General features: G+C 48.3%; 1 protein-coding gene across 1 annotated transcript; it reads right to left on the reverse strand.

The window, feature by feature from the left end:
* Positions 1-1,863: 1,863 nt before the first annotated feature.
* On the reverse strand, positions 1,864-19,998 carry Tmem130 (transmembrane protein 130). The gene is made up of 8 exons (XM_028890297.2): positions 19,786-19,998; positions 12,046-12,351; positions 8,906-9,065; positions 7,120-7,286; positions 5,358-5,442; positions 4,455-4,657; positions 2,390-2,502; positions 1,864-2,105 (listed from the first exon to the last, which is right to left on the reverse strand). The coding sequence occupies exons 1-8, from the start codon at positions 19,874-19,876 to the stop codon at positions 1,956-1,958; spliced, it is 1,275 nt and encodes a 424-aa protein (XP_028746130.1). The 5' UTR covers positions 19,877-19,998; the 3' UTR covers positions 1,864-1,955.
* Between the last annotated feature and the right edge of the window lie 3,551 nt (positions 19,999-23,549).

A 23,549-nucleotide genomic window follows, 5' to 3' on the forward strand; every position in this document is an offset into this window, starting at 1 on the left:
CGCCTTGGCACGCCTCCCTGCCGTGATGGACTGTCCGCCTTGGCACGCCTCCCTGCCATGATGGACTGTCCGCCTTGGCACACCTCCCTGCCGTGATGGACTGTCCGCCTTGCCACGCCTCCCTGCCATGATAAACTGTCCGCCTTGGCACGCCTTCCCTGCCATGATGGACTGTCCGCCTTGGCACGCCTTCCTCAAGTCACTTTGGTCAGGTGATCTAATGGCGACAAGGAAAGGCACCAACACTGGGTCATCGCACCTCTAACATCATCGCAGAATGCCTGAAAGGGTAGCCCGCTGCTTCCAAGCATCATTTACAAAGCTTCACAGGGGACAAAAATACTCTGCCACACAGACTGCGCTTGATGAAGCTTTTATTCAGGGACAATGGCGGTATGTCATGGGAATGAGCGGTACACGAGAGAACACTAGTTCAGCAGGATGTCCAAGGGCCAACCAACAGTTACAGTGACAGAGAGCTACCTTTACAGTCTTGACCATCCTCATCCAACAGGGGCAGGCTGCCCTGGCACACCTGGATGTGAGCGCCTGTGCCTATCCATCCAGCAGGTGCAGGCTGCCCTAGTGTGCTAGGTAAACAGGTAAGCCTGGATGCTTACATCTGTACCTACTTACCCCCCTTTGTTCTTTCCCTTTCTTTTCTCTCTTCTTTGTTCCTTTCTTTCTTCCTTTCCTTCTTTCTTCCTTTCTTCTTTTCTTTCCTTTCCCTTCCCCTTCCTTCTTTTCTTCTTTCTCTCTTTCTTTCTTTCTTTCTTTCTTTCTTTCTTTCTTCCTTCCTTCCTTCCTTCCTTCCTTCCTTCCTTCCTTCCTTCCTTCCTTTCTTTTTTGGACACAGAGACTCCCTCTACAGCTCTGAATGTTGTTGAACTCATTATGTAGACCAGGCTGACCTTGAACTCTGTTCCGAGATCCATCTGCCTCTGCCTCCTCAGTGCTGGGATTAAAGGTGTGCGTCACCACACCAGGCTTCTACTTATAATCTTTCAAGGTATCTTTTGACTCCTGATTCTTTCTTCTGTTACCTTGGGAGCAACTGAGTGGGTAAGGTGTCACACACACACATACACACACACACACAGAGAGAGAGAGAGAGAGAGAGAGAGAGAGAGAGAGAGAGCCCAAGTCCTCACTAGCAAACCTTTCTTTTTGCTCCAACACTTTTTTTTTCCTCAGTGGACACTGATCTTACGGGTTCCAGTGAAAGAGGATTAATTTATAGAGCATTCTACACTCACCGGTGTTCATTCCACCCCACCCACCACCACCACCACCTAGCTTCCGGCAAGCAGGCAGGGAACAGAATGACCTGGTAATGGAACTGCAGGGACAAAGGACACAGGGCCGGGCTCAGGTGTTGCATTTGAGTTTTGGTTCAGGTCCATCCCAGCAATGAGCCTTGGAGATACACAGCAGACCGTCTGAGCTGCGCCACCACACCCATGTGTATCCCTCCTTGCTGTGCGTGTGCCCATCTGAGTGTGGGTGACCTTTCACTACGCATCCTTAACCATCTGAGACCTCCCTTCCCAGCTCTCTCTGGTTTGAGCGGAGCTGCATTGCTGAAGGCCTCAGGAATCCCCAGTGAGTCACGGACGTACTAACATGAAAGCAATGGGCAAGGGGCATCCAGGTCCACGTGGAAGAGTCTTAATAGAGCACACCAGACATCAGAATCCTGCTCTGGAGGGGGGGGGATGGGGAAAAGCTCACAGCAGTGACTAGAGTGTACAGATGAGTGGATGACAGCCGGGGCGGGGGGGGGGGGGGGGTGACACAAAGGACGGATCACTACAACTGGACTGTACAGAGCCATGACCAGTCTGGGCAAATGGCCACACCTGGGTGAACCCCTCCTGCTCAGTAGCATATGCCACCCTGCCCCGAAGCTCCCAATGGGTGATCAGCGAACACTGAGAGGTATGGGTGTGGGGAGTTCACACGTTGTAAGTTTTCATAGGTTTGTAGAGGGGCGGAAGCAGCCCGTGGTTCTCTCGGACGATTTCCAGGTATTCCGATGGTGATTCCAGAAAGAGGGATCCACAGCATAGCTGGCAGCAGCACTTGAGCCCCGTGACCTCCGGACTCTTGTCAGAAGTGGGAGGAAAGTCAAAATCAGTCCCCTCTGGTGAATAAAACCCCTTGGGTCAATTACCCCCAACCCCCGGGAGCCTCCTCCACCAGCCCATTCGGTGGGCTTGAGAGCTCAGCATAAAGGAGACAGTCAGACGGGAGACCAGCTAACTCAGCAATTCTACGACCCAGTCTACCCATGTCTCTTTGGTGCAAGACTCCCTCCAGACATTCTGGTTGGCCTACCACAGCCAGCTCCGTGGTCTGGCCTCCTTCCGGCAGAACGCAGAACGCTCACCTCAGTTGGGTCCTTCTGTTGAGCAGCGCTCCGCACAGTCATGTACATGATGAAAACCAGCAGCACAGTGATCAGCGTGGCGCACGGGAAAGCGAAGACAATCGGCTGCAAGCCTAGGAGGGAGAGAGGAGGAGGAGACGATTGGGTAGCTGGTGTTGAAATACAGGTTTGCCGCTAGACGCAGGTACTGCCAAGCCTGGTGACCTGGGCTCCATCCCAGGCGTGAACACGATGACGGAAGGAGATAACTGACTCCTCAAAGTTGTCCCTTGGCCTCCACATGTGTGGCATGGCACACACAACAGCTGGGTGGTGGTGGCGCACACGCCTTTAGTCCCTGCACCGAGGAGGCAGAGGCAGGCAGATCTCTGAATTTGAGGTCAGCCTGATCTACAGAGAGTTCCAGGAGATCCAGGGCTACACAAAGAAATCCTGTCTCAAAAAAAAAAAGGGCATATACAATAAATAAATACGTAAGTTTTTTTTTAATGTTGAGTTTTATGTGTGTGTGTGTGTTTGTAAGTATGTGGATATATTATGTGCAAGTATGTATGTGTACACAGGTGTGTGTGCGCGCATGGAAATCAGGACAACTTCAAATGTTGTTCCTTGGGTTCCTTTGGCTTTTTGTTTGAAACAGGATCAAGACCTTCACCAAGCAGGCCAGGCTGCCAGCTCCTGGCCCTGCCTCCTAGCTATACCCAGCTTTTTACAAGGCTTCTGAGGACAAACTCCGATCCTCATGCTTGCAAGGCAAGCACTTTCCTGACTGCGCCCCAAATTCTGGCTCTGAAGAAGCAAGAGAGGCAGCAAGAGGCCAAGAGACCAAAATGGGTGAGTTATAGGGATCAGGCTGGAGGAAGGGAAACGGAAGTCCCGCCCCTTGGAGGGAGGGGCTTAGGATAGGGGGCGTGGTGAGGAGTGTTGAGAGGAGCGACAGGTACTGAGGGATGCTGGCAGAGTCGGGGTTATAGACACAGACTGTTGCATCCTGCTTTTATGTATTCTGGGGATTGGGACTCGGGTCCTTGTACTGATTGTACTGCGAGTATTTTACCCACTGAGCCCTCTCCCCAGCCCTGGAGTAGTATCTTCTTCACAGAATTCATGGGGTTCTGGACACTCACCAGAGCATGTTGGAGCCAGCAGAGGCCAAAGTACCCAACGAGGCCCATGAGGTCCTTCAGGGCCTGGATTGGGGTAGAGTTCTCGGGGTTCAGAAAGAGACCAGAGAATAGAGGGAGCAGAAATGATGCCCAATGAGGAATGGGGAGCACGTGGGGAGCTGACTTCATTGTTACTCTTTAATAGGCTGATATTCGTGGAGGTGCTGGCAGAGTTGATGGGGGCTGCGCTACTAGGTTGGTAGAGTGTTAAGGATTGTACCGGCAGAATTTGGTGGCGGTGGCGGTGCTGGGGTGGGTGGAGTACTGTAAATAGTATTTAGTGAGGGTGATGGAGTTGGTGGAGTGTTAGGGATAGTGTGATGGAATTTGGTGGTGGCACTGCTGTTGGTAAAGAGCTGGTGGTGGTATAGAGATCGGTAGAGTGTGATGGCATTGGTGGAGTTCAGTAGTGGTGCCTTGACTGGTAGATGGTTAAGGATGATTCTGGTGGTGTTTGGTGTTGGTGCTGAAGTTGACCGAGTGCTGGAGATGGTGTTGGTGGCGTTGGTGGTGGGACTGAGGTGGTAGCGTGCCATTGTGGAGTTTGTTGTTGGTTAGCAGGATGTTCAGGATAATAATGGTAGAGTTTCGAGTTGGTGCTGAGATGGGTAGTGTTGGTTGTGGTGGAGTCTGGTGATGATGATGTTGGCAGAGTGTGGGTGGTGGTGGTGGTGGTGGTGGTGGTGGTGGTGGTGGTGGTGGTGGTTTTAGCATTTGGTCATTGAAATGTGGGCTGTTTCTTTACCTAGGAAAACTACTCATGACCTTAGCGCTGGTGGAGTCAATTCTTGATGGCCTTAGCAGGATTGGCTACCAAGTGCTCGGCTGGTCACTCGAGGTGGTGGCAGGGTTTTGATGCCTGTAATGGCACTGCCCCCAGAAGGCAAGGTGTCACTTACTGGAGGGCCACACCTGAATCCTGTGGAACTGGTGAGCCTTGTTGATGACATTCTCAGCACGGAAGATGAAGCAGTAGTCCCCAGGGTCCTGGAAGACGTGGCTCAGGTTAAAAGATGTGGTGGTCACCAACACAGAGTGGCACTCTCTGTCCTCCAGTGGGAGACACTGTGGCTTGAGGCCCCAGCACACCTCCAGAGGCGGGCTACAGAAGAACAGATACACATTTTCAAAATGGCTTGGGAAGGAGCAGGAGTCTTCCTTCCAGGGAAGCTAACTGGGGCAGAAACTTCAGAGTCCTTTCCATATGGGATACCAGGCTGCCCTGGTCCATGTGATGGTTCATCTTAACTATCAATTTAATAGGACTTAGAATCACCATGTAAACAAACCTCTGAGCATGTCTGTGATGGAGTTTCTAGGTTAGGTTAATTAAGGTGGGAAGACCCACCCTGAATGTAGACAGCACCATCAATGGGTGACAGTCCTGGATTATATAAAAAGGGGAAAGCAGGCTGATCACGGGCATTCATCACTCTCTGCTTCCTGTCTGTGGATGTCATGTGACCAGGCATCTAAAGATCCTTCTGCCATGCCTCCCCACCATGAATTGTGAGCCCAAATAAACCCTTCCTTCCTTAGGTTGCTTTGGATGGGTATTTTGTCACAGCAAGGAAAAAATTAACTAATACAGCTCAACATTCCAGATGCAGAACTCAAAAAAAAAAAAAAAAAAAAAAAAAGAGCTATGGCCACAGTTCTTCCCAGTTCATAACCACAGGACAGGAAGGTACCATTCTCCCATGAAACCTAAGCTCTTTAAGGTTCAGAGCAGGATCTGTGGAGCGATTCGTGGTCTAGAGAGGCCACGGAACACCCATACCTCACTCTTCGGGTTCACTCACCTCCCAAGGAAGTTCATGGTCATTGTGAACTTTTGGAATGTCTGCAAGAGGGTGGGCCCCGAGACCTGGATGCCTTGAAGAGCCTCTGTAAGGAGAGAGACACCCATTAGAGCCAGTGGCTGAGGATTAACACAAGGTGCACAGCCCCTTAGCTTGTGTGGCCACCTCTACGTCCTTGCCTCTCACCCAGTCTCTTACCCACTGCCACTAAACCATTGACTATGCCACAAGAAAAGCGCCAGCCATTACCAGAGGCAAGGAAAGCCTCCCAAGGGCTGGAGAGACAACTCATTTGGTGTCCTAGTTAGTCAACTCTGTCAACTTGTCACCTGAGAAGGGAGTCTCCATTAAGGGATTGCCCAGATCAGATGATTAGCCTGTGGGCATCTCTGTGATGGATTGTGGAAGGACCCAGTCCACTGTGGGCAGCACCATTCTCTAGGCAGGTGGTCCTGGGCTGTATGAGAAAGCTAGCTGAGCATGAGTTAGTGAGTGAGCTGCCCTACAGCAAGCCTCCATGGTTTCTGCTGTGCTTCCTCGACATGAATTCCCTGGTTGGAGGTAATGTTGTGTGGAATGGCAAGCAGTTCTGCCTTCAGGTTCCTGCCTTGAGTTCTTTCCTTGACTTCTCTCAGTGATAGACTGCAACCTGGAGTGTAAGCCATATAAACCTTTTCCTCCCCTGAGTTGCTTTTAGTTGATTTTGTTGTTGTTGTTTCTCTTGTTTGTTTTCGAGACAGGGTTTCTCTGTGTAGCCCGGGCCGTCCTGGAATTCGCTCTGTAGACCGGGCTGGCCTCGAACTCAGAGATCCATCTGCCACCTGAATGCTAAGAGTAAAGGTGTGCACCACCACTGCCTGCCATGCCAGTGTCTTACCACAGCAACAGAGACCCAAATAGAACAGTGGGTAAAGTGTGGAACTGAATTCCACCCTCAGTACCTAAAAAAGAAATGTTGGGTACAGCGACACCTGCTTGAAATCCCAGAGCTGGGGAGGTGGAGATGTGTGGATCCCTGGAAGTCACTGGCTAGTCAGGCTAACCTACTAAGTGAACTCCAGGCTAGTGAGAAACGCTTGTATCCAAAGAAGGTTGTTGACCCAAGAGTGGTAGCTCACTCCTTTTATCCTAGCACTTGGAGGCAGAGGTAGACCGATCTCTGTGAGTTCCAGGCCAGCCAGGACTACACTGTCAAAAACAATTAATTTTAAAAAGGTGAAGGGCATCTGAAAACTCAAAGGCTTTCCTCTGACCTCCATAAGCAAATGCACACACGTGCATACTCACCTACACACACACACACACACACACACACACACACACACACACAAAGCATGGACTCAGGGTCACGTGCACATCATGCACATCCCCTCTCCCCCACATAGACACACTTACAAAGAAATCTCTGAAAACTGCCCAATGCCAGGTAACCAGACGGAGGCTTCCCACCCTCCCTAGCCAGCTTTGATCTGAAACTGTAGTGACTAAAGAATAAGGAGCATCCCTACCACTCCCTGTGGTAGGTTTCTGGTCAAGCTGAGGCTCTGGGGACAGGATGGCCTGGACTCACATGCCAGCTCTGCTACAGAGTAGCTGTGTGACTCTGTGGCCTTGCATGGACTCTCTGGAGCAGACATTTACAGTAGGGATGGCTTCGAGAATATCCATTCAAGTGCAGCCTGATGCTAGCCAGAGTCACTTGGATCTGGAAGGAGTGTTGTCCGGGGTGCCTGGGGTACAGCCAGCCTGGCGGGAGACCTACCCCGAAGCTTTAAGGAAGCTGAGAAGTCGCCGCTCCTCTGCACGGTGCCCTTCGCAGCATCCGGCTCTGTCTGCTCCCATTCTGCCACAACCCTGACTTTCACCGTGAAGGTTCCAACACTCGAATAGTTGTAATAGGCCACAGGGGTGTCAGTTATCAACAAGGTCCTGTAAGATGACAAGGAGAAGGGACATGGACACCACTGCTTCCTTTTCCAGGACTTCGGAAGGGAATCCAGCAAGGCATCGTGGAAGCAGCTTGTATTGTGAAATCCTAAGTGGTCTTACGATTAAAAAACCTGGAGCCAGATATCAGGGTGAAAGCTGAACGATCAGAGAAGCAGAGCAGGCCACAGCCACCACTATTACTACTACTTCACCAACTCCTCAGCCTGAAAGAGCCAGAGTTCATCTCTCCTCCCGCCTTATATTCCTGTCTCTGCCCAGCCATATCACTTCCTGTCTCAACCTTCCCAGTGCTGGGATTAAAGGTGTGTGATCCCAAGTGCTGGAATTAAATATGTGTGCCACCTCTGCCGGTTCTGTTTCTCTTTTAGACTGGATAAATCTCATGTAGCCCAGTGTGGCCTTGAACTCACAGAAATCTAGCCTCCCAAGTGCTAGGAGTAAAGGTGTGTGCCACACTGCCTGACCTCTGTGGCTAATTCTGCGGCTGGCTCTGTCCTTGCTGATCTTCAGGCAAGTTTCATTTCTTAGATTACAAACAATATATCACCACAACAACCTGTAATTACAGCATTCGAGAGGCTGAGACAGGATCTTAAATTCAAGGCCAGCCTGGGCTACACAGACAAGCTTTGTCTCAAAAATGAAAACAAACAAAAACAAAAACCTGTAGCTTTTAAATTTGAATTTGTTGGTTCTGGCTTCCTACGTTTCTGTTTGTTTGTTTTTGTCTTTTGAGGTGGAGTCTTATGAGCCCAGACTAACTTTGGACTTGCTTTGTAGCCCAGGCTGGCCTTAATGTCCTGATTCTCCTGCCCAAACCTCCTGAATGCTGGAATTAAAGGTCTGTACCACCAAACCAGACTCTCTTTCTTAGGGTTGGAAAGATTTCTTAGTAGTTAAGACCATGCTCTTGCAAAGGATCCAAGTTCAGCTGGTTCCCAGAATCCATGTTGGGCAGCTCACAACCACCCTGGGGGATCTGTCTTCCTCCTGTGGCCTCCATGGGCACCTGCACTCATATGCACACATCCATACACAGACATGAACACACATTTACGTGATTAAGAAAAATAAAAACAAACCTTGAAAAAAACCAAACCAAGAACAATTAAATCTACAAATCTGGAGTTAATAGGACGACTCAGTGGGTAAAAGTACTTGCTACCAAGTCTAATGACCTGAGCTTGGTTGATCCCCAGGATTCATGTGGTGGAAAGAGAACACTAACTCCCACAAGCTGTCCTCTGAACTTCGAACAGAGAGAGAGACAGAGAGGGGGAATATTCCTGTGTAGTCCTTGCTGTCCTGGAACTCTCTTTGTAGGCCAGGCTGGCCTCGAACTTACAGAGACCCACCTGCCTCTGCCTCTGCCTCCTGAGTGCTGGGACTAAAGGTGTGCACCACCACCACCTGATGGACAATTTTTTTTAAAGAGTAAATAGCTGGTCATGGTGGCCCATACCTTTAATCCCTGAGAGGAAGAAGCGGGTGTGCCTCTGCAGTTAAGACCATCCTGGTCTGTGAAATGAGTTCCAGGGCAGCCGTGGTGATGTAGTGAGATCCCGGAAAAGGGGTGGGGGGAGGGGGGGGATGCATACCCGTCTCCGAAGTCCCATCGGTAGAAGAAGGAAGCCAACTTGAAGAAGTCGCTCGGGTCATGGAGGAAAAAGGAGAATCTAAGGCTTTTATTGGTGAGGTAGGCGTTCGGCCAAGACACGGAGGTGTTTTGAGTAATGACCAGTTTTCCCACAAGCGACTCTGAGAAAGACAAAGGGAGAGTGAGTCCACAGAGGCACGAGGCACCCATAGCCTGAGTTGTGACCTTGGGCTGGAGCAAAGCAGCCTGGCTCAGCCTCCTCTGGCTGTCAGAACTATGTGCAGTGTGGGGGACCCCATAGATCCTTCAAGACAGAGACATTCTAGTCACCCCCTGCTGGCAGTGACTCACAGCACATGCTCAATCTGTGCCCCTGCCCCACCTCCCTTTCACGGTGATTCCACTCTTCCCGCCATGAAGAAAGGCATGGGCTGAAGCAGGACATGATGCCCACACTTGTAATTCCAGCACCTGGGAGGCTGGGACAGGAGGATCAAGAGTTCAAAGCCATCCTTGCCTACACAGTGAGTTGAAGGTCAGCCTGGGCTACATGAGACCCTGTCTCAAAACAAACACAAACGAAAGTATGCATCATAACTGAATACATATAGACTATTTTTGCTGTTGTTAATGCCCTCTAAGAAATATAACATAACAACTACTTCATAGTGTTTATATTGTATCAGATACTATAAGGCATAGGGAGATAATTTAAAGGATATAGGAGTGTCAGGGAATGTGGCTCAGAAATGAAGCAATTGCCTAAGACACAGGAGGCCCTGAGTTCCATCCCCAACACCAAAAAAATAGTGGGGGGTAGAGCTGGAGAGATGGTCCAGTGTTTAACAGCACCTGGTGCTCTATCATGAGGACCAGAGTTCAGATCCCAGCATCTACGATGGATGACTCACAGAACATCTGTAGCTGTAGTGCCCTCTTCTGGCCTCTGTGGTAACTGCATACATTTACGTTAGCAGAGTTTATAGACTTAGTTACATAATTCTATGCTTGCATTACTTCCTATATAATTTTAAAAGCATGGGCATTTTCACTCAGGACATTATAGACTCACTGAAAGGGTCATGATTAATAATTACATAAACTGGGGCTACTGAGATGGCATCTCAGTAGGTAAAGGCACCTACCATCACGTCTGACGATCTGAGTTCAATCCCCAGGTCCCACACAGTAGAAAGAGAAAATCAACTCCTGCAAGTTGTCCTCTGACCTCCGCATGGACACCATGGCTCAGGTGCCCACATACATGTACACCCTCACTAAATAAATAAATGTAGTAAAAAAATTTTAAATACTTACATACATTAGCTGTGTATCATGGCATATGTCCATAATCCTAGCACTGAGAAGCTGAGGAAGGAAGATCTTGAGTTCACAACTAGCCTGGACTCTCTAGCAAGACTTTTTTCCTTTCCTAACTCCTGGAAAAGGCACATAATTACTCCAGTGTCTTTAATCAGTCCCCTAAGGGTTGAGTATTTCACTTGTTTATATATGTTTTCTATTCTCATCATCTTGTGCATAAAGCATTACCTAAATGAAGCCTTATTTCCTGAAGGCAAATTAATTTGGACTGTGAGTCCCAGGTGGGACTCACTCTGGACCTCTGCCAGAGCAGCAAGCCCTCTGAACTGCCGAACCATTTCTCTGGTCTTGATTCTTTATTTTTTTAATTGTTTTCTGGGTGTGAGTGCGTGTGCCTGGTGCTCTAGGTGGTCGGAAAAGGATGTTGGATCGCCTTGGGCTAGACTTACAGACAGCTGTGAGCTGCCATGTAGGGGCTGGAAATTGAATCAGGATTGTCTTCAAAAGCAAAAAATGCCCTTAACCACTGAGCCAACTCTCCAGTCCTTTTTTTTTTAAGTAAAAAGTTTTATTACATTTATTTATCTGCTTATCTGTTTTGTATGTGTATTTGTCTGTGTGCACCCATGCCATGATGTGCATGTCAAGGTGAGAGGGGAACTTTCAAGGGTGGGTTCTCTCTTTCCCCCCCATGCATGTCCTGGGGATCACACTCAGGTCCTTAGGTTTTGCAACAAGCACCTTTACCCGCTGAAACATCTTGCTGACCCTATTTTCTGATTTTTTTTTTTTAACTTAACGAAGAATCAAGAAAGAATCCATGCGAGATGGCTCAGTTGGTGACGTGCTTGCTTTGAAAGCATAAGAACCTGAATTTGATGCCCCAAACCCACAAGTTTTTAAAAAAAAGCTGGGCATAGTGGTAGATTACATTTGTAATCCTGTTGTAGAATATTTGTTTAACTATGTAAAGACGTGTTGCATTTGTTTAATTATGTAAAGAAGTGTTGCTGTTTTACCTTGCCTGCCTAAGGCACCTGACTGGTCTAATAAAAAGCTGAACAGCCATTGATGGGGGAGGAGGTATAGGCGGGACTTCTGGGTAGGGAGAGTGAGAAGGAGGAGGAGGAAGAGGAGGAGGAGGAGAAGGAGGAATTTAGGCACAGGATAGAAAGAAAAGGAGATGACAGGGAGTCGCCAGGGGCCAGACAGACAGACACAGAGAAAGCAGGAAAGTAGGACATAACAGAAAGAAAGGTAAAAAGCCCCAAGGCAAAACATAGATGAACAGAAACAGGTTAAATTAAGTTAAAAGAGCTAGTGGGACAAGCCTAAGCTAAGGCCGAGCATTCATAATTAATAATAATTGTCTTTATTATTATATATTATAGTTGTTGGCCCAAAGAAAATTCCAACTACATAATCCCAGTGCTGGGGCATACTGGCCAGCCAGCCTGTCTAATTAATTGGTGAGCTCGCCAATGAGAGATCCTGTCTCAAAAAAAAAAAAAAAAAAAAAAAAAGGTGGATGCTGCCTGAAGAACAACCCGGAGGCTCTCTCTCTCTCTCTCTCTCTCTCTCTCTCTCTCTCTCTCTCTCTCTCTCTCTCTCACACACACACACACACACACACACACACACACACACACACACACGAACATACAGACACAAACACACATGCACAAGACTTGAAAGCTGGCCTGGTGGTGTAGCTCAGTGGTGAAGCACTTACACAGCATGTCTGAGGCCCTGGGTTGCACAACATGAAAGAGTTTGAAAGACAATAGGTAAACATGAAAGGCCCTCAGAGACCCTCACCTTTGATGGGGAGTACCAGGGCACTCCTGGCTAACGGCTTGCACATCCAGCAGTCAACAGCAGTGACCCAGACAGAGACTGAGAAGTCCCCAGCCACTCTGCCCACCACGTGGATGGTCGAGGTTAGATTCTTCTCAGTCTTGGCAGTGAGTATCAGTGGTGTGTGGACCCAGTGGAAACGGTAGAGGTGGGCGTCTGCAGGCAGGGACAGGCTGCCATTGTCCTTGACCGTCAGGTTGGCTAAGATGGTCACTTCTGTACCAACGGTAGCAGGACCATCAGTAACAAGACTGAGATTGTAGAGACCTAGGAGACACATGCAGGCCAGGTTTCAGGAAGACACCGAGGAATTCCTCAGCTAGTTTCCCAGTCATCAGTGATAACAGTGGGGCCAGCGAAGATAGCTCATCACACCAACTCTGATGATGCGAGTTTGATTCCCCAGTCCAAGAAGAAAACCAACTCCCCCAAGTCTTCCTCTGCCCACCCCCCCACACACAAAATAAATGTAGCATCACAGAATGTCCCTATTTATTTACAGGGGATCCTTACCAAGACCCCTACCTGATGTCTGAAATCAAAGACAGCACCAGACCCAAAGTATCCTATGTTTTTTTTTCCCTTGTTCGTTCTTTCTCTCACTCATTCATACATACAATTCATGGTGAACTTTAAATCGGTCACAAGAAGAGATTAACAATAGTAACTAATAATAAAATGGAACTAAGATCGGTGGTGTATGCCGGTCATCCCAGCACCAGGGAGGATGAGGCAAGAGGACTGAATATTTGAGTCCACCCTTGGCTATGTAATGACTGTGTGCAAGGCCAGTCTGGGCTATATAGTGAGACTCCATCTAAAGAAACAGAACAGAAGCCGGGCAGTCGTGGTGCACGCCTTTAATCCCAGCACTAAGGAGGCAGAGGCAGGTGGATCTCTGTGAGTTCGAGGTCAGCCTGATCTACAAAGCAAGTTCTAGGACAGCCAGAGCTACACAGAGAAACCCTGTCTCCAAACAGAGAGAGAGAGAGAGAGAGAGAGAGAGAGAGAGAGAGAGAGAGAGAGAGAGAGAACAAAATAGGGCAGGAGACAGGGCTGGAGAGATGGCTCAGCGGTGAAAAGTATGCACTATTCTTGCAGAGGAATGGAGTTCAGTTCCCAGCACTGGCATCTGGCCCCTTACAACCATCTGTAACTCCAGCTCTGGAGGGATAGGATGCCCTCTCTGGCCACTTCTGGCACTGCACTCATGCCCACAAAACCACAGGCACGTATGCACACACGCACATAATAAAAGTAATAATAATTGTTGCAGCTGGTTTTATGTCAACTTGATATAAAAGAGAATCACCTGGGGGGGGGGAGCCTCAATTGAGAAAATACTTCTGTAAGATCGGGCTGTAGGGCATTTTCTTAGTTAGTGATTGATTGGGGAGGGCCCAACCATTATGAGTGGTGGTGCCATCCCTGGGCTGGAGGTCCTGTGCTAAAAGAAAGTGAACTGAGCAAGCTATGAAGACCTTGTTAAAAAAAGAGGGGGGGGGCTGATCCTTCCTACATAGTCCAGACTGGTGTTGAACTTGTGGCAATCCTCCTGCCTCCCCCTCTAGAGTACTCTGGTTGCAGTTTCATGCCATCACACCCAGCCTGAGACTCATTTCACCCAAATCCACTTTCCCAGCCAAAGTCCCTGCTTGAGGCTGAAGTCTTCCTAGGCGCTGATAGTATGTATTCCCTTTCTAGTCAGTCTACATTGTAACCATATGTAACTAAGTGTAAATTAACCTGATGTGACTGCTGACATTTACTTAAGCATTCTGCTTCCCAGCCACTGCACCCACGCCCTCCCGTGTTTAACAACAATGTGGCTAGTGGTCATCTTCCCGAGGCACACAGAATACTTCTGTTTCCTTAAAGCCCCATTTCCCATGGGTAGTTGAGTCTCTGAATTTTTGCTCTCTCCTCACTTCTTGTTAGAGTGAAAAAAGCCAGCTGGGGTCAGGTGGGGGGGGCTGGGTACACAGCTAAGCAGGTAGAGAGCTTGCTTGGAGTGAATGAAGCTCTGGGTTCCATCCCTCCCATTCCACAAATGATGGTGACAAACACCAATAATCCTAGCACTCAGGAGGTGGAAACCGGAGGTCCAGAAGTTCAAGGCCATCCTCAGCTACATAGTGAATTTGAGGCCAACCTGTGCTGTAGAAAATCTGCTAAGAAATAAAAAAAAAAAAAGACAGCTGTCCCAAACACCAGCCACAAGCCTCTCTGATTTTCTCTTTTTTTGGGTACCCCTGCCTCTTCGACATCGCCACTCTATCCCTGTGGTGATATACTGTGTACCTTAATAAACTTCTCTGAGGATCAGCAGACAGAGCCAGCCACTAAATTAGATATAGAGGTCAGGCAGTGGTGGCACACACTTTTAATCCCAGCACTTGAGAGCTCATGCCTTTGCTTGGGAAGTACACACCCCTTTAATCCCAGGAAGTAATATGGCAGGGCAGAGAAAGGTAGATAAGGCGTGAGCAAACAGGAACTCACTCTCCTTAGGCTGAGGATTTCGTAGAAGTAAGAACTAGTGGCTGTTCAGATTCTCTGATCTTTCAGCTTTCACCCTGATATCTGGCTCTGGATTTTTTTTTTTTTTTAATTAAAACCATGTAAGATTCGAACAACATATCCCATTTCCAGGGGCCCCACATACAGCCATCTGGATTTCTGCTCTTGGCCCTGATCTATGTCTTATCTTTTTGTTTGTTTGTTTGTTTAAAAGATACATTTTTAATAATTTGAATACTTTCACAAAGAGACAGGGAAGCCCTGCCCCTACAGAAAGGCTTTCCCACCTGCCCCTGCACCACAGCAGGACATGTAAGATGTGACCAGTACACTAAGTACGCAGGACATTAAAAAGCATCCTGCTGGGCTGTCGGTGGCTGGTGGTGGCTGAGAAGTGTGAAATGGCCAGGAGTTAAAAACTGCAAACTCAGGCTTACTTCTCCTGAATTTTCCAGTCAAGTGACCGGCTTTATGTCTTATCTCTTGTTGCTCCAACAAGTGTCTCAAATTCGATTTAATGTAATCATGAACCTTCCTTTGGGGTCTAGATTCACACTTGGGGACCTTCCACCTGGCAGTCAGCCACTCTTGCAGTTCCCGGATGTGCACAGGGGTGCACGCCTTTAATCCCAGCACTCAGGAGGCTGAGGCAAGAGGATCTCTGTGAATTCGAGGCCAGGCAGGGCTACATAGTGAGACCCTGTCTAAAAAATAAAACCTTTCCAGTTCGCAGGATGCTTTGGTCCTTCTGACTTCAGGGTTTTTGTATATCCTGGCTCAGTGGGCAACGGCACTTGCTGCCAAGCCTGACCACCCGAGTTTGATCCCCAGGCATGCAAACACTCTAGTGAAAATAAATCTAAAAATAAAAAGAATTCCTGTTCTACCTTCTGCCCTGTGCCCTGATCCCTCAGTGCTCTCCTGAGAGACTGAGTATACTACTGTCACTGAGATATCACCGTACTGAATGAAGATTTCTTCTCTCCTAGTGTACTTTTAATTCCTTGAAGACAAGGGTCATCTGCTTCTTTATTGTGCAAGCAAAATGCTTACCATGTAGTAAGGAGCCCGGGACGTGGCTCTGTAGATAAGTGTGCTTGCTACACAGGCGTGAGGACCTGAGTTCAATCCCCCAGACCCATGTAAAAAAGCCAGGCATGATGAGGTACACCTTTCCCTGGACTGGGGAGGCGGGGACAGGAGGATCTCTAGGGCTTGCTGGCCAGTCAACCTAATGGGATTAACGAGCTCCAGATTCTACTGTGATTGTTTAAATTTGATTAAAACTAAGAATTTGCCTCAAGGCCATATTAGCAAAAACCCAAGTGTTTAATCACAACCATATGCTATTATGAGGCAGCCAGAGGCGGACAGACTCTGAGAAAGACATCTCAGGTCACCCTGTCACCTCCACATACAGGAGCATGCATATGAATGCATGTGCACCATTGTGTATACCCATGCACGAATGTGCGCACACACTCTCACACACACACAGACTGTATGGTTAGTGTTCAGTGGTACCTCTGAACCACGTGATTACCTGGAAAGGAAGATGTGGCATGAAGTCCAGACCACCTGGCACTGTCGCAGAAGACTATTCACATGGGGGTTACTGACTGAACCCCTTCTGCGTGCTCACTCCCACGGGTTACCCACAGATAACCTAACAGGGACATGGTCTTCCTCAGAGTGAGTTCACACGATACCTGCTGGAGTCTTCAGCAGAACCAGAAGAGTCCAGCTGCAAATGTGCCCCTTGTTTACCTCACAACATTCCTGGACCCAACTGGGGACTCGGGCGTCTGTCTTTTCTGTTGTTCTGCCCTGTGTTCCTGTTACGAATCCCTTTTCTTCAAATGCATGTGTTGAGTTAGAAAGCTGTTTGAGTTATGGTGCTAAAGGCATGGGCTGCCACTGCTATCCTAGATACCGTGGGCTTGAGGGTTCATATGGTCAACATGGCGGGATTTAGTTTAGTTTTGGGACAGGATCCCTCTATGTACTCCTGGCTGTGCTGGAACTCTCTATGTAGAGCAGGCTGGCCTGGAACTCACAGAGATCCACTTGATTGTATATGCAATGTGACCAGCTGCCATGGCTCCTGCTGCCATAAATTCCCTGACATGATGGACTCTTATTTTTGAACACTCATTTATTTATTTTGGGGGGGGGTGTGTGTGTGTGTGTGTGTGTGTGTGTGTGTGTGCCCGCGTGCGTGCTCGCTCTCTCGAACATATGTGCGAATGTGTGTATCATAATGGACATGTAGCAGGGGTCAGTTTTCTCCATCTAATGTGTGGGTTCCAGGAGTCAAATGCAGGTCTTCAGCTTTGGCAGCAAGTGCCTTTACTCTCTGAGGCATCTATACAGCCCCATTTCCAGCTGTTTTGCCATAGCACCCAGGCAAGTACGCAATACAAAAGGAAAGGGCTACTGCTGCTGTCCCCCAGGACTATTTCCCCTCCCTCTAGTTGACAGGCAGCGCGTTCCTTTCCTCAAGGGCTCTTACCTGTTTCCGCGCCCCTCCCCCATCACTACTACCACCCACTCCCTCCTCCCTCCCACTCAAGTGGAGGAGGAACAAGGACCAGAGTGAGGCTCTAAGGTGGCAGGAACACTAAGCTGCATGTTAATTGCCATCCTGCATCTGCAGTGAGAGCAGGCTGACGCAGATCGGTTGCCATGGAAATGGAATCATGGGGCAGCTGGCTGGAGCCGGGAAGAAGGAGGACCCATTGACGATGTTGTTGAAAATGGTTGCCGAGCCCTGCCTGGAGGAGACCACAATGGTCTTTTAAAAAACAGAAGCTGGGCGAGAGGGATGGCTCGGGGGTGAAGAGCCTGAAGAGACCTTGGCGTTCTTGCATAGGACCTGAATTCAGTTCCCAGCATCTCCTACGGGCAGCTCACATGCGTCCTGATCTTGGGACTCCAAAGCCCTCTTCTAGTCTCTACAGGCATTCAAACACATGTGAGCATACATTCACACTGATAAATGTGGATGCTCATAAATTTAAAAAAAAGAAAAAAGAAACTAAAAACAGAAACTGCACCAGGCGTGGTGGTGTAGCATGTCTTTACTGCACTCGAGAGGCCAAGGTATGCAGCTCTGTGAGTTCAAGGCTAGCTTAGTCTACATAAGTGAAACTCTGGAGGATTAGAAGCTCAAGGTCATCTTTGGCTATATGAGTTTGACACCAGCCTCCCAGGTTACATGAGAGCCTGTCTAAAAGAGGGGTGGGGGAGCGGCCCTGGACCCCTTTCACTGGGTCAAGGTGACCCCCTTCTTCCTCTGGGCTTTGGGGAAGTATCTAAGGGTATCCGTGCTAAAGTGGGCAGTGAAGACCTTTGCCAAGTGTAGCTGAAGGAGCCAGACCCAGTGCATCCCCTGTGACTCTGCTCATCCAAAGTCATCTTTCATGTTTGGGAGCTCAGATGCACACAGAGCACAGCCAGCCACCAAGGCAAGGACTTGGGGGTGCCCCAAGTGCACTCAAGTGACATAGAACTAGATGTGCCAAGACAGAAAGAAGGGGCAGTGCCCTCAAAAGCATGGCCCCAGTTTCCTAACAGCTTACCAGGACCTCAGTGTTTTCCCATGATACATGTGAGGCTTGGAACATTCTAGAAAATGACTACGGTGGCCTTTTCACATAGCACATGTTAGGCAGCCAAAAACACTTACCAAACACACCTGTGATGTTCTAAATAACACAGAAATCCACTTGCCTCTGCCTCCCAAATGCTGGGATTAAAGAGGTAAGTCAAGTGGATCGGGAGTTCTAGGCCAGCCTGGGCTACATAAGACCCCATTGGGAGAAAACTTTTATTTTTTATTTTGTGTGTGTGTGTGTGTGTGTGTGTGTGTGTGAGAGAGAGAGAGAGAGAGAGAGAGAGAGAGAGAGAGAGAGAGAGAGAGAGAGAGAGAGACTAGAGTGGTGACTCATGCTTATGATCCCAGCACTAGGTAGGGGAAACAGGAGGGTGCAAGTTAGAGGCCAGCCTGGGCAATTCATGAAGACCTCATCTCAAAATAAATATTGCCTGATAAGATGGCACATGCCTTTATCCCAGCGCCAGGGAACCTGAGGTAGGAGGATCTCTGAGCTTGAGGCCAGGCTGGCTACAGGGTGAGCTCCAGGACAGCCAGGGCTATATAGAGAAATCCTGCCTTAAAATAGATAGATAGATAGATAGATAGATAGATAGATAGATAGACAGATAGACAGACAGACAGATAGATATTTAGTTGTGTATTTCTTGTAATTTAAATCACGTAACTTCTAGACACATATAACCCAATGGATCAGGGTGTCCATTTCTAGATGAATTCTATGTTGAATTTCCAGGAGTGGGGGAGGGTGCAGGTAATTTGATACATGCAAAATTCCCACAAAATCCTCTGATGTATGCCAAAAACGCAGGTTAGTTTTTTTTTATTTTTTAATTTACTTCGTGGCTCTGCCGTTCTCACAAATCTGCACCAGGTCCCCCTCTTCCCCCACCTCTCTTTTAATGGGTGGATGCGCTGTGAAGAATGATGTGGGTTTTTTTTTCCCCCTCCAGCTACTCACAACCCACCGGTCTCTGACAATTCTCGAATCTGTGTCGTTTGTTACTCCTAAAATGGGGTAGGAAGGTTGATGTTGGTCTTTTCATCACGGAGAGATGGGTCCTGGTGAGCCTAGGGAAGAATCTGTGGGCTCAAGGTCCCCCGCCCCCTTTTCTTTTTAAATCATTCCCAGGGAGGAAATGGCAGACTGGCCTCCTGGGCTGCAGACTAGCACCTGCGCCGCCCCTAAGCGAACGCAATCACGGTGGAAATCTCTAGAAAAAGGCGACATCTTAAAGCAAAAGCGCTGCCCCATGCAGGCAAAGGGGGCGGTTCTCCCTGGGGGTGGCTGAGGCGCGATGACCTCTCCCAACCCACCCGGGGCTCCCTGCATGCATCCATGATCCCTGTCCCTCCCCTAGTGAGGACCAGTCCCAAGCATCCGGATGGATGTGCTTCCCAGGGCAGAGTGCTGGAGGCAGGCATCGAGGGGGAGCAGGGAGACGCCCCAAGTGCCTGGGTAACTTCTGGGCAGAGGGGTGCCCAGCAGGGGTAGGACGCACCGAGTCATCTCGGTAGCTCAGGTTCTGGATAGCAATGGACAATCCAGGCAGAATCTGGCTTACCTGCAGCCGCCTTCGCTGGGCCCAAGGGCAGGAGGCAGGCGAGCAAGAAGACGAGGCCGAGGTCGGACCAGACATCGGTAGCCTTGGCCATGGCGCAGCGTGGATGCCGAGGGGCTCCCGGCCGATGCGCAGGGTGCTGGGCTGGAGCTCCGCAGTGGCAGCTTGGTGTGGCTGTGCGTAGAGACGCAGCGCTCGCCTGTCTCCGCCTTCAGCCACCTCCGCCCACACAGCCTTCCTCCGAGCCCCGGAGTCCCTCCCCTCTAGGGATCACAGAAACCATCCTTACTTCACCAGGTGCGCATGCTCTCTTCCTGCATCGTGCTTCTGTAGGGTCCAGAGCCATCTTTCCAGCCCGAAACAGGGTCTCTTTACTGAACCTTTAGCTCATCACATTGGTTAGACAGATGATCTAGGAGCCTCTGGAGTCTGCGCTGGGGCTACAGATGCTTACCACGCCTGACTTTTAAATGCGCGCTGATGACCCGAACTCAGATCTTTATGTTGCTGCGTAGCAAACAATCCACCAAGTCCTCTCCCTAGCCCTTTTTTGTTTTTTTTGTTTTTTCTCCCTAAGTTCTTTATTCTGTGCACTTTTTTTTTTTTGTTTTTGCTTTGTTGTTGTTGTTGTTATTTGAGACAGGTTTCGCTGGGCAGTGGTGGCGCACACCTTTAATCCCAGCACTAGGGAGGCAGAGCCAGGCGGATCTCTGTGAGTTCGAGGCCCAATCTTGAGGGGCCCTCGTAGCTGCAGCCTCTGTGATGAAGATAATGACTGTCCATGATGGGTATGGCTAATAGAACCTCATTCATTTTAGCAGTGGTTTGTTTGGGCTAATTTAATTCTTCTGGGTAATAGAAAGTTCACATTTATTTGTCTATCTACCTAATTCTATGTGTGTATGTACATGTATGTATTATAGTCCAACGCCTGCTAGTGTATTGTGGAGGTCAGACGATAATTTGCAGGAATTGAGACACTCCTTCTACACCTGGGTCCAGGGGATCGAACTCATGTCCTTAGGCTGGGCAGTAAGCACCTTTGCCTGCCAATCCTTCTCATTGGCACCCCACTGATTTTTGCTAATGATAGCCTTTTGAGAGTAGATTATTCTGTCTGTTGGTCCTAGCAAGGTGGTACAATGGAGTATCTTTTGGTCACAGATGGGAGAAGCCCCAGAGTTCATATCCCTACTAAGGTGAAATAGTGAGGCAGAGGAAATCTTAGTGAGGTGAGAAGGGGAAGGAGCTCTTTCATCTTAGAACCTGGTAAAAATCTCTTGCCAAGAGAGAAGCAAGAATCCCTGCACACTGCATATATATCGTGTATATTCATACAGACACATGCACACACATTAACAAAAAATTGAGGATTTTTTGTTTTGTTTTGTTTTGTTTTTTTTCAAGACAGGGTTTCTCTTTGTAGCTTTGGTGCCTGTCCTGGAACTCTTTCTGTAGACCAGGTTGGCCTTGAACTCACAGAGTTCTGCCTCTGCCTCCCGAGGGCTGGGACCAAAGGCCTGTGCCACCACTGCCCAGCGATATTTTTAAAAAGAACCCCAGCACAGCTAACAACTGCTTAAGGTCTGTGGTGGTTAGAATAGGAATGGCCCCCATAGACCCACGTGTTTGAATGCTTGGCCCATAGGGAGTGGCACTGTTAGGTGTGGCCTTGTTGGAGGAAGTATGTCAGTGTGGCGGCAGGTTTTGAGGTCTCATGTGTTCAAGCTAAGGCCCGTGTGCCACACAGTTTCCTTCTGCTGCCTGTGGATCAAGATGTAGGACTCTCAGCTCCTTCTCCAGCACCATGTCTACCTGCATCCTGCCATGTTTCCCACCTCATGGTGGGACTAAACCTCTGAAACTGCAATCCAGCCCCAATTAAATGTTTTCCTTTATAAGAGTTGTCATAGTTGGGGTGTCTCTTCACAGCTATAGAAACCCTAAGACAAGGCCTTTCTCCCTTCCCAACTATAAATCTTCAGTTTTTTAAGATTCTCACCAGAAAATCCATTTTTAGGAAAAAGACTTGTATTCAACCCTGTCTGGACCTTTGTAGCTTTCGGTTTTGGTTTATCAGATTATAATGCCATCCTAGGCAAGTACAGATCCACCTATGATCTCACTTAACAACTAAAAGACAGTAGATGAGGTGTGTTTCTTAGAAACCTCTAAAAAAAAGATTTAAGTTTTATTGTGTGTGTGTGTGTGTGTGTGTGTGTGTGTGTGTGTGTCTGTGTCTGTGTCTCTGTGTCTCTGTGAGTATATGTGCACTGACTGCAGGCATCCCCAGAGACCAGAAGAGGGCACTGGATCCCTTGAAAGAGGAGTTAACAGGCAGCCTAACATGGATGCTGGGAGTGAGCAGGAGTGAGCCGCCTAACATGGATGCTGGGAACCAAACTCAGATCCTCTGAAGGATGCAGTGCGTGCTTTTATCCCGAGTCATTTCTCCAGCTCCTATTATTGATCTTTTGAGATGACAGCCACCAAAGTGGTAGATTTGGTTAATGCTGAGACAATTAATTGCTTACTCTTCCCTGAGGAGTCCATTTCCACCTGGCTTATATCCTTCTTTCTATGGCTCTTCCTTAGGAAGCACATACCAACATGCAGATGCGTATTGTTTTCTTCTAAGCACCCCTCTTTCTCTTAACCCTTCAGATTAAACCTATATTAAAGTGACCTTTAACAAAACCTCCAATTCAGGGCAGCAAAAGAGAACAGTGGGTAAGGTTCCTATGGCTGAGCCTGATGCCCTCGATTCAATCTCTGGGATGCATGCGGTAGAGAGAACCAACTCCCACAGGTTATGGGATCTTGCTCTGTCAGCTCACCATTCTGAATAAATGTTTTTTATTTGTTTGTTTGTTTGTTTTTAATCAGCTGGGTCTTGTGGCACACACCTTCAATCCCAGCACTCCACTAGGGACACAGAGGCAGGTAGACCTCTGAGTTCAAGGCTAGCTTGGTCTACAGGTGAGTTCCAGGACAACCAAGGGTTCATAGTGATATTCTGTCTCAAAAAAAAAAAAAAATTAAAAGCTAAAAATTATCTCTGACTCTACTTCATCATTGTAATGAGCACAGTAAAAAATGGCTTTTAGACATGTAAAACCAGCTTAGCGGGTTGGGGATTTAGCTCAGTGGTAGAGCGCTTGCCTAGCAGGCCCTGAGTTCGAGCCTCAGCTCAAAAAACAAAAACAAAAACAAACAAAAAACAAACAAACAAACAAAAAAACCCAGCTTAGTCAGGAGCTCCACCAGACCCATGGCTGCATCTGATAGCCAGAACCCAGTGACATCACTCACTCAAGACAACCAGACAGAGTCCTAGACTCCATGACGCCCACTGGACAGTCTATAAACAGAGACCAAGAAAATGCTCTGCTCTGCATATCTGGAGAGATGTCACTTTGATCTGCCCTGTGGCTAGAGAGTCCCTCCCAGAATCCTAACCCTCGAATCAGAGAGTTGTGTTAGAGACTGGATCTGACATTCAGCTAAGATATGACACACAGGTGAGCAGCCTTGGGGAGATAGACTTAGAATAATAAAATATAACTTTTGTTATACTAAAACTACTCACTCGTATCTACCTTCTTGCTCTCGACAATCATAAACTGGCTGATATTGAAATTCTTTTTAGCATAGAAGTCACAAATTCTGGTTTACCCCGAGTCTTAGTCCCTAAAAACCTAGGGGTACTCATCAGGCTCCCAAGGATGGCATTGTGGAGCTGTGTCTTTTTCTTCTCACAAATGACA

The sequence above is a fragment of the Peromyscus leucopus genome, chromosome 23, assembly GCF_004664715.2.
Source record: "Peromyscus leucopus breed LL Stock chromosome 23, UCI_PerLeu_2.1, whole genome shotgun sequence".
Classification (NCBI taxonomy): Eukaryota; Metazoa; Chordata; class Mammalia; order Rodentia; family Cricetidae; genus Peromyscus; species Peromyscus leucopus.

What these genes read in the sequence shown, in the direction of transcription:
- Tmem130 (XM_028890297.2), bottom strand. Translation starts at nt 19,876, where the DNA reads ATGGCCAAGGCTACCGATGTCTGGTCCGACCTCGGCCTCGTCTTCTTG. An exon ending in CGATGGGACTTCGGAGACGG is followed by an intron (nt 7,287 to 8,905) that starts GTATGCATCCCC and finishes GTCATCTTACAG; the next exon opens with GACCTTGTTGATAACTGACA. An exon ending in AACAGAAGGACCCAACTGAG is followed by an intron (nt 2,106 to 2,389) that starts GTGAGCGTTCTG and finishes ACTTCTGACAAG; the next exon opens with AGTCCGGAGGTCACGGGGCT.